The following is a 15,412-nucleotide window of genomic DNA, read 5'->3' on the forward strand; positions in this document are numbered from 1 at the left end:
GTGTTGTCTCGGGGAACGAGATTGAGTACGCTGGCTATATCGAGGAAAAATCACAACTCAACACTTGTAACATCTCCTCTGGGTCTATTTTGACCCAGCATTGAACTCACGATGCGCTAGATATAGCGAGGAAAATTCAACACTTGCACCACCTTCTATGGGTCGCTTTTGACCCAGCATGGAGCTCACGATGTGCTAGGCATAGCGAGGGAAAATCACAATTCAACGCTTGTACTATCTTCTATGGGCCTCCAGCCTTTGACCCAGCACGGAGTTCACGGTACGTTAGATATAGTGAGAAAAAATCAACACTAGAACCACCTTCGAGCCAGCATGGGGCTCACGATGCGCTAGATATAGCGAGAAAAAATCACAATTCAACGCTTGTACTGCCTTCTCTGGGTTTCTTTTGACCCAGCATGGAGCTCACGATTTGCTGGATATAGCAAGGGAAAATCACAATTCAATCCTTGTACTACTTTCTCTGGGTGTCCTTTGACCCAACATTGAGCTGACAATGTGCCAGTTATAGTGAGAAAATAATCAACACTTGCATCATCTCTCTGGGTCTCTTTTGACCCAGAATGGAGTTCACGAGAATAATTTTGCTCCAGCGATTCGAGGGATTTTTCTTTTATGGATTAGTCTTTTTTAGGAAAATAGTTTTAAAGTTGTTTTGCAATGTATCGAGGAAAAAATTATTTTGCAATTTTGTTACTGTTGCTACAATGCAGATTCATATGTATTAAAACGAAAGAAATAAAGAATAGACACAAAGGAAACTCAGGGATGAGTTAAATTTTGTTCGAATGATAGATGAGAAATAAAAGTCAACATTATAGTGACAACTTTGGAGGAACCGAAGGAGAAGCTTCGATTGTTGCGATAACTGTTGCAGTTTTGAACACACAAAAACATTGCAAGATAGTGGAGCATGTACTCTATATACACGCAAACTTTTTAGCGAATCGGTTTTCTACATCTTGAGATATCGTGCCCACCAGTTTGAGAAATGTTGTTTCGTGCGAACGGTTTCAAAGTTTCGACGTATACAGCGTATAAAGAGCTCGGTTCAAAGTCCTGTAACTTTACTGTAATCTGTTTTGGCAATATACATTTTCTATACTTAAAGCTTCGTGCAAATGCAAGAAAGAAAATAGTTGTTTGAAAGCTATAGACCAAATTATTCCTTTAATTTTTAAATTTCGTAGAGATTTTGGAAGACAATAAATTAATTTGGAAAATTAAGTAGTATGTGTCAATCGTGTCTGTCCATTATTCGTGATTTCTACTTGTATTGTTCTTAATAACCCGTTGGCGAAGATGGGTCGATTCTGACCCGTATTCTGTCTGCTTCAAACGATTTATAGATTGTAAATTCTCCATAATATGTATATATTTATAGTGTAAATAAAGTGATAAATGTTAAATAATAATTAATATGATTTTGCTCTGCATTTTGATTAGAACTGTATTCATATTAACGACTGTCCAAACGTAAATTTAATATCGATTACATGCAAGATATTTGTATGAATTCGATTCCCATGTAATGTTTAATGACTGACGTATTACCTAATTAACATTTAAATTAACAAAGAATATAAATTAAAAAATCGAGCCTATTTGACCAGAATATGATCTTTTGATCTACAACTATAAATCACTCGTTCAGTATTATTTGCTGTGCATATACCAAATATGAAATTCTATTATTATTGATTAATGTTTTTAAAGAAAATCATTAAAGCGAGGCTAGGTGTCTTACGTCTTTACTGACAGGATTCTGATAGCTGGTACTACCTGAGTCCTTTTAATGAGCTGACAATTAAATATTATGATCGGTGATCAATGATCCGTGACATGACGTGACCTTGAGTTGATAGTGAAGGCTTAAACCATTGCTCAAATCCTGTTCAAAGCGTGCTTTAATGCTAGTGAGACGTCACAAGACTCCTCTGAAAGGACATGATTGACATCCGGAAACGTCAGACAGTATCAACTGTAATTAAAATCAAGATAACACTGCGAAGAATGCTTAATATTGTAATTACCACTTAAAAGTGAGATATATGTATATCCCGAATGCCTTAAATGTATACCTTCCTGGAGACTCATTCCCAAACTAACATTTCGTAATTCCCAGAACACAATCAGCAATAATTCAGTGGGCTCAATTAATGCCATATCAAACGCCCAACACTTAAAAGTAGTTAGATTAAATGCGCGTAAATGTTGGGAAATTCATGGGACTCGGATTCAAATAAAAATAAACGGAATAAAATACCTAGCGAGATAAAGTCTTGATATAAAACAGTAAAAATATGATTTAACATAATAACGGCATAATGTTACACTTTTATTACGGAAAACCTAGACGTCTACTGAATTAATGCTACGATAAAATATTTGAAACTAGTATAGCTAAATTAAATACACACGAATATTGAGAATTTATAACTATTGAAAAATTTCTACTTTCATTTTATCTACCAGAACAATCAACCTGTTTACGTTCGATTACTTCGTATATAAAGAACAGAAGATTGAAAATAAGTTAAGGAGAACTGGAATAGCGTAAGATCGTCTAAAGTAATTGCTACCTTTCTTTGAAGTGTCGTTAAGTTACATGTCTCGCGTACTTATATCTCTTGCCCATAAAACGTTACTACGCTTTCATCCAGAGAAGCGATCGTACCTTCTTGAAAATAATCCGAAGTTCGAATGGACCGTCACGAAATAATGAAGACTATGACTTAAATCGAGAGATCAATAGCCCGAGGATAATGTTAGATAATTCGAGCGGGACAGATTGTTCGGAATTCCCAGGGTCTGGCGCCAGAGATAGATAATTCTAGAGAGACACTTCGAGAGGACCGTTTCGACTTTTGACAAATGGCTCGCAGTTGATATCTTATAGTTGGCTTCCTTATAGAAGATGATGTACGGTGACTGATGATCCATCGCGGTTCCTGCCGTTCCCTTGGGATATTATTTTATCCTAATAGAAATTGCATCTCAATTTCTTCGGCAATTCATATTTCTCCTGTTGTTATTTAATTTCTTAGAGTTCGATCCCTCGGGCGAGACATGAATAATTAACCAGGGGATGCTAATTGCACTCACCTGTGTTCGTACAATTATAGAGGATGATTTTTTGAATAAACTTAAATTGAAATCTCCGTAAACGACTTCAACTTATACGTACAATTTACAGGCTAACTAAATCAAATTGCATAGCTCGAGAATTTTTGCCCGTTTATTCGTATCGAGTTAACTTCGAATTTACTGAATCGATTTTGGTTAAACCACCATTGTTTCGTTTTGTACATACCAGGGAACAGGATACGCTATTTATCATCGCACCTCTGCTCAACTGAATACTACAGAATTATAAATAAAATTTAGTCGTATCTGTTTGTTGCTGCGTCACGGGAAAATGAAACGGATGAATCGTGGAATCGTGAAAATAATATTTTCACGATCCTTCGATTCGAGAACAGTTAAAAATCAAAACGAGCGTAAGATCGTATTATAATTTAATACGCATACGTTTGATTTCGTTGTGTATATTGGACAGGTATCTTGATTCGAATTCACGGAACACCCTCGCTGAAACAGATATACGTGAAACAGCCTGAATTCGTCGAAAGTGGATTGAAGCCGTGTTCGGAACACACGCGACGGGAAACGTCATCGTGCCGGAACGAAATGTTCGGAAATACCGGGAAGCTATCAAGACTTTTATGTCATCCAAGTAGAGCTCGTTCCATTTCTTGCGTCGATGGTAGCAGAACCGTATAGAGAGATCTTCCCCCTGGGTCGACAGCACGGAACCATGTCCTGTCACCCGGTAGCCACGGCTGGATACTTCCTGCTGCATTACTGCGGCCGTAAACTACGAGCATTGCACGCCATTATCTCGATCCAGTTCATTAACATAGCCGACCCGTCGAATGGACTCGCCGAATCGTTCCCGGCCGACTTGCACTCTTGTTTAATGCACGATAAGTTGCGCCCGCCAGCTCTTCGATCCAGTCTGGAAGCGATAATCCCGCAATTTATTCAGCCCCGGTCTAAGATAGGAGTGACGCTATTTTCAGAGAAGAAAATAATCTTCCCCGGAGTTCGGCCGGATAGCAGGACTGTCACCGCGGGGAACGTAATGCCAGATTAGGAGCAGTACAGATTAGCGGGCACGGTGTTCCCAGTGTTTCTGCTGCGGAGGTGCAGCTAAATTGAGCCACGCATTCCTCATTACACGCAGGATTAAACAGTTCTAACGGGGAACATGCAAAGTTTCTTTGGTCGGTCCGTTTCCGCCCGATAACAAAGAATTCCCTTTTTAGAGAATCGATCGTCCTAGGTAAACGAGAACCATGTTTCTCCTGTAGGTAACTATCGAACTGTTGGATAGGTCTATTAGCATTTTACGATTTTTCGCGACGGTTAGAAGCAGCCACACGGTATCGAGCTCATAAATTTCGTTCTCAGGGTCACCGAGCACGGTTCCCACGCTGATTGAAGACCCAGCTAACGGAGGCTGAACACCGGTGGATGTTTATCCTGAATCCTGGATATTCATGCGGTCCACTTTTCATGCTCGTGCTGCACGATGCACCTGATGTTCGTCTAGTTGTCCAGTCATCGATCTCGGAGCCCACCTACTCTCCCATCCTGACAACATAACCGCCGTTCTTCTTTGTAACCCGAAGCTTTTTGTTCTCACGAACAGATCTAATTTTCATTGGTCCCGCGTTCGACCGTTCGCCCACTCGCATTGTGTGTTCCGACCGAACTGGGGGGAGGGATCGTTGCTAACTGAATGTATAATGTAAATGCGCCGACATTGTGTACACGGTTCGTTGTTGAACGCTAACCGCGATCAGTTTCGGTTGGGTGGGCGCAACGTGTGCGAATTCCAATTTCAAGGCACATAATTCTCGGCCAGCTAGTTGGCCTGATCCACAAGTCGAGTCGAAGGATCGTTTAATCCATTGTTACCAACCATCAGTACCAATAAACAAAACTAGGAGACAGTATCTCAGCTTTCAGAAATTTTTTTACTTTTAATCTTTGAACTTGTCTGTTTACAATTCTGAATTTCTGTTACAAAGTTTTAGTTTTTAGATAATTGAATGTCAAAACGTGTCTGTTCGTTACCGATTGTTTCTACTCGAGTCGTACTCTGTCGCACGATGAATTTTAAAGCTAGATTTCAAGAACATTATCGATAAATACGGGTAAATGCATGCTGTTTAATTATGCTTCTGATCCACAAGTCGAGTCGAAGGATCCTGTAATCCATTTTTGTCCACCATTAGTACGAATAAACAAAGCTAGGAAACAGTATCTCAGCTTTCAGAAGTTTACTTTTAATCTTCGAGAAAGGATATATTTGAAATTGTCTGTTTACAATTCTGAATTTCTGTTCCAAAGTTTTAGTTTTTAGATAATTGAATTTCAAAACGTGTCTGTTCGTTATCGACTGTTTCTACTCGAGTCGTACTCTGTCGCACGATGAATTTTAAAGCTAGATTTCAAGAACGTTATTGATAAATATGGGTAAACGCATGCTGTTTAATTACGCTTTGATCCGTGGAAGCGTTATCAGTTACGTTTTAAAACAGAACTCGCAGAACCGCGCACAACATTCTAATCTAAATTATTCGATTATCCAATTCTCGTTCCACCTTGTTTTGAACAAGTTATAGCATTCGAGTAATTGGAATTTCAGACTTGGGATCGTAGATTCCATTAAAGTTTTGCATGAAAATTGCAAAACGATCAACGAAAATAATCGTCACATTCGATTTCCCTGAAAACGTTACGTCGTGTGAAAAACCTTCGTGTCGGTATTCCGACTAGTAGACTCGCGAAGAATCATATTCTTTCCAGTCATCCCACGAATTACCCTCCCACCTAGTCTAGCATTACACGTTCGAATCGACGAACCTTGTATCCCATCTTGCTCGACAGTTCGGTACATTTGTAGGCGAGACACGATCACATTTAGCATAATAATTCGTTGATTGATACATACGTGGGTCAAACTGGCGCCGTTAGGGATGCACGATTCGTTTCATCGTTCCAGTCTGAGTGGCCGCTTGTCCTCCACCTAGCGTTTCTCTCGTGACTTCGATTGGTGTGCAACTGTGCCACAGCAGCGTCTTACCCAGGAAACCTATTTCACCAGTGGGACTTCGGAATAACCTGTTCACTGTTGACGTATTAACTCACGACCACTTTCCATCAGTTTCCCCCCGATATAAATGTCAAAGTAATATGCAAATTTCAACGAAAGTGATCGCTAGGCTGCGGCTGTTCGTACAAACGCGTGCTTTTATAAAGTACAATCAGAGAACTGGAATTCAGACTACAAAAGTATTCTTTGTTTTGCAAATATCTCATATAATTGCAAGAATATATTTTAGTCTCCTGGACGACTCAACCTGTTCGATAAATTACAATTTGCTGACGTATTTAAAAATGTCCACCGTGTCCATGCTGCTTCCTGGTGTTACTCCGTACTCTAGATAATTGTTAAACACACCGAGCAAATTAAACAAGAACTGTTAACCGCGTCGGGCTCATGGATGGTTGTAAATATTTCACAACGTAGTTCATTATAAAATGAGTTTATTTTCTCTGTACCATATATGCTATGTACAACATGTGTATTACGGTACTGACATATACGACGCTTAGCCGAAAGGTGACGTCTCGATACTGGTAAAAAAAAAAAAAAATCGTGAAAAAAAAAGAAGTGAAAGTAGTTAATGAGGAATTAATTAAACATACGCACACATGAAATTCTCCCGCCAGTCCAATTAATTCGTTTAATCATCTACTCGTCGCGGCGCGATATCCTGTTTTCATCGCATGCGCACACGCGTGTATGCGCGCGCGCGCGCACGCTGCGCTGCGTCCAAATTAAGGGGACGTCATTAAAACGGTCGGCGGTATGCCAGACATGGACGTACAAGGTGAAAGAACAGAGAAAAAAAAATAGGGGGAAATGATAAACGTGACAAGGTACGAGTATTCTTGAAGAGCGGTACACATTAAACGTAAAAAATAAATAAGCCATTATGGTTGGTGCGCGTGTTATGTAAAAACGCTCGATCGTCGGGTAAGCTCTGTACGTGACTCGCGTAATCGTGAATCGGAATCGTTTGACTGGTCAAGATAAAAGGGAAGAACAAACCGGGGGTGAGATAAACGCTCGTGAATGCGAGAGAAAAAAAAGGAGAAAATTAAAGCATAGAAGCGAAAGGTGGGCGGGAAAGGTGGGGAAGAAACAGCTGCAGAAATATGCACGCTTGTCAGGGTACAGAACAGACTCGAGCTTCTCAAGCTTACAACGGAGTAGGCGCGCACCTCAGGCTCGAGGACAAGCACCGACGTCTTAGCACACTCGTGAACATTCGCGATAAAGAAGGCGAGGGTACGAGCATAAGACTCATTAAGAAGGACGACGAAGGAAGCGTATAGGAAAGGGAGGAAAGCAAACTTCTTGCGCGCGAAAGCGTCGAGAACAGCGTCAAAGTAACATAAAGAGATGGTTTCTCGGCGTATCATCGTGAGAGCGATCGTCCTCGAGCCTAATATTATCGTTTCGCAAGCGGCTCCCGCATCCTCCTTCGCTCGCAGGCCGCCGTTTAACTTAACCTTAATTACGTAATCAAATGACGATATATGCTTGTTCGGTTTTATTTCCGTCGTATACGCGTTAATAGTGGACAATTACTTCATAAGTGACCTTATCGTCGTTGAAACAACGCAGTTTCCATTGACTTGGATCGAACGCTGCCCGCTACACCGACTACGTCCGTTCAGATCAAGTCGATGAAAAGTGCTCGTGTGTGATTCTAAGAACTACATGAAATGCGTCTCTACAAGATGGCGCGAGAGAATCTCGGACGCTCTCGCCATCCACGACGGTTCTCGATAACAACCACGAACGTAACGATTTTTCCTACGATTCGTTCAACTATTTCTGTTGTACGATCCGTCGTAGAATAATTCGTTGCTTCCGTGATTACTATGATGTTCCCGAAGGATCGTTTTCACTCGGGCAACAGGGAACGAAATTCTTCATGCACCATCTCGTACGTGTTCGGTATACGCGCTAGGATCGTATCTCTATAAATGATCGCGAGCGGCGAACAGCGCGTGCGCGATCGCGGCCCGCGATTCCGTCGTTCGTACATTAAAGCGTTCAAACGTGTATAAAAATTGACTCTACCCTCTCACCACAAGCAAATTGGATATACTACGTCAGCGTTAGCGAAAAATCCTTAGCAGTATTTCGTAAGTGTAAAATAAAATCTTAAAGTAGCGTCGCTTATTGATAACGCATAGGCACCTTCGTTCGCATCTTATCATCGATGTATACATGTGCGTTATTATTTATATATATAGAATTGTAGCAGCGAAACGGGAGGAGCGTCGTTGGTCTCGCGACACGTGAATTCGCTAGGAGAATGAAACGTGCTCCGATGGCTGGAGGCGGAACCAGGTGTGTACGATGCTCGCCCAGCACACAAGGGTGGCTGATCAACAGGATTGGCGTTCCGATCGATCGAAAGTCAACGTTTTCTACCAAATTCATACGTTTGAAATGTTCCTCGAGGCTCTAAATACTTAATTTTATCAACTTGCGCAATATACTCTGAGCGAATGTCAAAAACACTATATTCATAAATCTATCAACTACTGAATTAATTTTAAATCTCGTATCAGCATAGATCCATAATTAAAAAATTTTACAATTACTTTCCTATCTAGCTATCTTTGTTTCTCTTCGTGTAACAAATTTAACGAACTCAATGAAATTACCGAAATTCTTACTTGCATTGCGAACTTTTTGCAGGTCTCACGGAAGTTTTTGCACCTATGTTTCCAATCAGTGCCGTTCGAATCGAAAACAAAATTCGGTTTAGTCGGACAGACTGGCGGAAAACCCAGCAATTTCTACGGCAATTAGAACCGATAATTAAAGCGCGCGTCGACGTTTCAGCTCGATCACAATAAACGAGTGCGTGCGGTGACATTTTTCCACGCTCGACTTTTCGACCGTGCTCGTCGAGAGTATTGTCGCGCCCCGGAGAAGTTTGTTGCGGAAACAACCTCTCTGTTTTTACCCCGTCATTCCATCTGGCGTCTGTGTTCCAGCGGGAATCGCGCTCGCCGGGATGCAACGCGCGCGATGATGAATTTATGAACGACTACACCGTAGGTTGCCTGATAAATAACCGAATTGAGTTTCTTTAACCCACACTTCGTAAGCGCCAGCTATTGATCAATATTTTTCTTCGACAGTGTTACGTTAAATCTATCCATTGAGCAAATTTCAACTAAAATGAACTACGCGTTTCAAAGTTATTGGCATTTTAGTAGCAATACTTTAGCAGCCCTTTGCATTTGGTAGGAAATTGTTCGTACAACTTTTCCTTATAATTTTAAAGAGTATGATTACTGTACACTATTTTACTTTTGGCTATTCCTATTCCATTATATGACACATATATGCATTACTTTATATATACTTCGTGATCTCTTCATCAATCATGTTACTTTGTAATTTAAACTTGGTAAAGATAGAATTAAATTACGTACAAATTTCCTACCAAAAATAATTCTTCGATTCGATAGCGACTGGTTTAAAAATCGTTATGATCGTTACTCGTTCGCTTCCAACGTTGTATCGACGCAGAAGTAACATATTTCGAATAAAAAATAGGTTTATACCAACGCGACCATTGTTTCATTTTTAACAGCGGCAGTCGGGTCATTTATCAGATTATCTACCATGTTCGATAAGGCGAGAAGTCGATCATTCGAATCGAGAGAGATACTCTGGATTTGTGCAAATACTTTGGGACAAATTTATCAAAGAAGTACATAGTTCTTGCAATGGTCGGGCTATTTTGCGATTCTCTGCATTTTTTCTTTCATAGAAATTGGAGTCTTCGTTCATTTACAGAATACTTAAAGAAAAAGTAAAATTGTGACATTAATTGAATAGCCATCTTCTAGTATAATTTCTTTTTTTTACCGAATGAATTGCACCTCATATAAAAATCTGTTACCAAAAACAATCGAGCGTTTGCTCGACAGTTTCCTATTTCCGTTAGTTGGAGCAGTAGCTTCTAGACAGATTTATCAAAGATTTTCCAAAAAATTTATTAGGTTTCGCGCAAAAAGAAAGATACCGTGCCCGCACCGACCATTATTTCATTCTTTCCAGCGTCAGTTCGGTTATTTACCGGCCAGAGTGTGTACGATAAAGCAAGAATCGATCATTCGAATCGAGGGAGGAAACCCTGGGCGGTTCGCGGCGTGTTTGCCAATGGTAGACAAATGTCGAACGGAGGAACGATCCGAACTTCGGTTAACTGAAATGCAAACGTTTCACGATAATCGGAGACTCGCACTTTGCCCGTCTTCGTCTTTCTCTTTCGCTTGTCCTTCCCCCTCCGGTTCTGTCTGTTTATCTTGGCGGGGCATATTCAGATCTTCAAGTTTCTCAATTAACCCGATCCCTTCCGGAGTCTTTGTATCGGAGTGATCGATAAAGTCCCAAGGCAACCCGGCTAACCGATTTAAATTTATCCAACGTATCGCGTACCCAGCCATCCCTATAGATTCTACCCTGTCATAGATCCTGTCTCCCCAACTGCTCGCTCGCAGTTTCATCCACGGGAACCCTCTTCCCAGCGCGTAAAATTTCAGCCCCCACGGAAGTTCCCAAGCACCCAGTTCCTAGTAAGTTCGACCGTAAGGCTTGTTATGTTAAATAGCAATCCTCCGCGGAATGTAATCCGTTCGAACGTACTGTCTCTGCGCTCCGTGCATTGTGCGGCGACGTTTGCACGTTGGATCTATGTTCCGAAGTTAAGATCGACTCTCCGTTATAACTTCCCTGGGCAACGGGTATATTTGAACTCGGATTCGCGCGGGACCGTGGCTCCCGAAAACCTCGAAATAACTTCCCCCAAACGTAAACCTTCGTTTCTAGCCGTAATGGCAACTTCCGCAACTTTTGAATTTTCCTAGTCCCGGGACGTTGCACGGATAATGCCTATACATTCCTACCCCCGTGCAAATACTCCCGAAATTTATCCAAGTATATTGTTCCGTACGATCGTTCTGAAAATGTAAAACATCAACTAGGTCAGCCATTTAACTGGAAGGACTGTAAACACAGCCACATGACTTTGACAAGACCCAAACAGAGTATCCTGATATTTAAAAAGTGGTTGACTGAGGAGGCAATTGGTACACCGGGGCTGTTAATTTTAGGAACCTGTGCACCGATAGAAGGATAGTTGTTGAGTTTCGAGTTTTGCCGCGACGAAGCGTAAGTGTCATTCCTGTTCTCCAGCCGGGGGTCAGAGCACGTCAGAGCAGATTGATAAGCTCACGTATCGCGATGTAAATTAACCGTACCAACACGGATGGTCGGGACGTGGCTAAGGTTAAGTCGGAAGGGGGATCGAGGTTACGTGGTCCCAGTACGCTCCAGATAGCTATCCTTGATGCGATCCGACGCCATCTCGCTGTCTCGTTTCCGGACCCTTCTCGCTCCCGAATTCTCGTCCAACCCCACGAAGCTTAGCTTAACCCCGAGACGCCACAAGAGGCAATTAACCTTCCGCCAACCCCTTTACGCGCATTGCCCTTACCCCCTCGCCCTCCGGATTCTACTGCTCTCTCCTACTGTTTCCAGTCGTTCCGTTCCCGACCGTTCCGTCTCCCTTGACCCTTCCTGCCCGCCCAGTCCGCCATCCCTCCTGTTGATATCCTACTTGGAGCATCTGCATAATCATGCTCGATTCCCAATGCTAATTAGAGTCCGTACCAGTGCCCTATCCTACGTAGCAAATACACGTCGACCTCTATCGCCTTTGGAGCCACGCCACGCCTCGTCCCGCTTCGGCTTGTTTCGCTTTGTCCTGTCTCGTTTCGCGTATGAACGGACAGGAAAAACGGGAATGGGATGGACGGGGGGGAAGAGAGCAAGAAGAGGAAGAAAACGTCGCAAGAAACGCGGAAGATTATGCGCTATTATGAATGAAAGATGACGGAGCTGGAGGATAATCGATCGGACCTGCTCTTTGATCGCCTAATTGCTTCTAGCTGCTACGGCGTCGTTAGCTTCTCCTCCGGTTGTTCGTTCGGCTCTTTGAAAATTCGATTTTAAAGTACGCTCGGCTCCCGAAGTCTACAGCGAAATCCAACGAAATCCAAAACGAACATTTTTATGGCCGCCAGCTCTGAACGGAGATCGTTTAGAAGGAATTGGCGATCGCGGGAGCCCGGTCGCTCGACGTTTGAAGTTACTGTTGCTTCTTTTACTCTTGGATGATGCAGTGCGTGACTTTTAAGACTATTGAATCGAAGCAACGAAGGCCTGTTGATCATAGAAAAGGGATCGCGCGCGGGATAATTCCTATAAGGTAAAGAAAGCGCGAAGTGTCACGGACGAGAGAGACAATTTCCATCCAGAAATACTTTCTCAGTTCGATATCTTTAAAATTACTCTATCTGTCCTATGTATCGAACCGATTTGCACGATTCCCGATCGAAAGGCAACGAATGGCTGTGCCTGAAAGCCAAGGTTATCGAGTGATCCCCTCCAACGTATTTTTTGTCCCTCATCGGTGTTCTTGAGATTTTAGATTCCGTGTTCCTCCAGATCGTTTGACGAGAATGGGATCGCGAGCGACTCGGCCGAGAAAGTTCCAATGAAGCAAAGATTATCGACGCCATAGTCGCTCGCGGAGATCTCTACGAAGTTAGCCGGAGGTTCGTAACGTTGGCAGCGTAGGAAGACATGATTGAGGGACGGGGACAGGAAACGAAGGCTATTCAAAAACGGCGCGCTGAATATCCGGCGTCGTACAACTTACAGAGGCTGTCGGTGCGACCCGGAACGGAATGCATTCCAGGAACGGAAACCGAAACCGATAGAGCTTCTTGATGCTTGAGCATCTGTCGGCGTCTCTGCCAGGTGATGGTCCACGCCGCGATGATGGCGATCTGAGCGACGAGGAAGACTGTACCGGCGACGATCGCCTCGCCCAGGTTGATGCAAACGCCCATCGTGGACGATATGTCTTCGCTTTCGACGAAAACGGTGTCCCTGGTAGCCGAGCTAGCGTTCGACGCCTTGCTATCGTGCTCGAATCCGAACTTGTCCGTGATCTGGATCGACTGTACCAGAAGCAGGTCCTCGCGAGTCTGGGATGAGGGTCCGGACGAACGACGACGACGACGTTTACCGAAGGAAATCACGGATCGTAGCTCGCCGGTGGCCTCCTCCTCGTCACACTGCACCGGCTCGCAGGTCGGCATGCAAGGCGTCACCAGCGCGCGGAACTGCACAACCTCGGAGCTTGGGAATTTGAAGGCGTCGAAGTGAGAAAGCAGAATCTGGAACACCAAGAAACGATGCTTGTCAATTATTAGTGTAACGTTCAAAATATGTGGGTTTGTGATTTCATTACGAATCTTATCTCTGTTTGATTCGAATAAACTTTGACAGAGGAGTGCAGTTTATATGCCAGATAACTGGACTATATCTACATATGAAGTGATGAAAACGAGGAATATGATCACAGATCTCTGACCATACATTATATTTTCGGTAAAGAATTTTTTTCTCAAAAGTACGTAGGATTTCGGGGATATGTGTAATGACCAAAACTGATTGTAATTGACCCCCGCAGCCAAAAATAATTTTTTCGAAATGATTTGAAACTTTTCATTTTCGCCGAAAAATTTAGGCACCTACCTCCTGTCGATTTTTCTTAAAAATTCGTTTTTCATTTTTAATAAATTTGGTTGGCGCTGTACAGAAAAGTTGTTTAATACTTTTTTGTAGATACCCGTGAGCTCTATCTCAGAAAAAAGTTTCATTGAAATATAGTCACTATTGTAGGAGTTATGGTCTTTTGAAAATTGAACCATTTTTATGGGGTTTTTCTCATTTTGCAGGGTCAAGGATCAACATTTCGAATATTTTTGCGATTTCTACATATTCTCTGTCAAAATACGCGACGTTTGCCTTTTTAAACGTTAAAATCCTTCAATCCGTTCAGAAGTTATGACCTTTTAAAGATTCCCATAAAAATTCCAGCAGAGATTTCTGGCCATACATTACATTTTCGATTAGGAATTTTTTTCTCGAAAGTGCGTAGGAATTTGAGGGTATGTCGATTCATCAAAAATGATTGTAATTGACACCCGCAACCGAAAATAATTTTTTCAGAACGATTTGAAATTTTTCAATTTCGCCGAAAAATTTGCGCACCTACCTCCTGTCGATTTTTTCAGATATTAGTAATTCTATTGCAGGAATATATTCATAATTAACACCTATTAATAAAAATAAATTTGTGTGACTTAGTTCTTCTGGAAAAGAATTCCTATTGAGAACTGTAGTATCTGAATCATTCCAGTGATGGAACTGAGACGAGCTTTGGTACCATTTACGTTTGAAATTGATACCCCTACATCAAATCTTTCGACGAAACGTCCTCAAACGATTTCAGACATGTTGAGATTTGTGGCATACCTATCAGTCGCACAGAGTGTAACTGGAAGGCAAGGCTAAACTTTGGGGAAACATTCCTCAGATCCAGAGGATGCCAACTCTGGGTTAGATTGCAAAACAGAACCTCACCTTTTCACCCTGCTTTGTGTGCTTTCTTTATGTTCATTTTTTATTTTGGTTGTACCTTGCACTCTAGATAAAATTGTATACCTGTTTAATTATATCCACCAGATCATTGAAAAAGAAGAAGCTACTAGTCGACTGTCTGGAATTTTTTAAATTTAAAGTTTATGATTATGAACATTGATATTATCTACATAGTTGTTAATTATTCCCTGGAGTTGGAGGCGCTATATTTCACTGATAAAGTGGAGAAAGGAACATACACTCGAAAGTAACTGGTACAAATTCGCCTGGGTAGAAGTAATTTATACCTGCAGACATAGGCCATATATTAAGCATATATATCTTTTTAATGTACAATTCCTTCTTGTAGTATGTTCGATAAATTTTGGAGAATGTCACTACCAGAGTCGAAACGTAAATCGTACTATTCCTATCTACACATACGGTTGCTTCGCGCCTAAGGCCGTGAAATCTTTTGTATTGAAAAATAGTTTCTATTATATTTCATCTTTAATTTTCTAGTAATTATTCAAAGAAGGAATTTGAAACAAAGAAACGTGACCCTGAATTATTTTAGAATTTTCCCAGTACGTTCATTTACCTAGTTGTGTCTCCTTCTCCTTATCGAGTTCTTAGTTGTGAAATAAATTGCAAATGCAATGAAGCATGAAGGAGTACACTAGATATTCATAACGGTTCGACAAGTTTCGCATGTGTTCTTAA

The 15,412-nt window shown here is 41.7% G+C and overlaps 2 protein-coding genes across 2 annotated transcripts in view; one reads left to right on the forward strand and one right to left on the reverse strand.

Moving 5' to 3' along the window:
* Nucleotides 1-15,412, forward strand: part of Atg16 (Autophagy-related 16) — a 478,797-nt gene that overhangs the window by 280,580 nt on the left and 182,805 nt on the right. The window lies entirely within an intron of this gene.
* Neo (ZP and PAN domain-containing protein neyo) overlaps nt 11,930-15,412 on the reverse strand; it is a 113,172-nt gene continuing 109,689 nt past the window's right edge. Inside the window, exon 6 of the mRNA XM_076765698.1 lies at nt 11,930-13,440. Within this exon, the coding sequence (XP_076621813.1) occupies nt 12,877-13,440 (564 nt within the window). The 3' untranslated portion in view covers nt 11,930-12,876. The remainder of the gene's footprint in view (nt 13,441-15,412) is intronic.

The sequence above is a fragment of the Colletes latitarsis genome, chromosome 5, assembly GCF_051014445.1.
Source record: "Colletes latitarsis isolate SP2378_abdomen chromosome 5, iyColLati1, whole genome shotgun sequence".
In the NCBI taxonomy this organism is placed as follows: domain Eukaryota; kingdom Metazoa; phylum Arthropoda; class Insecta; order Hymenoptera; family Colletidae; genus Colletes; species Colletes latitarsis.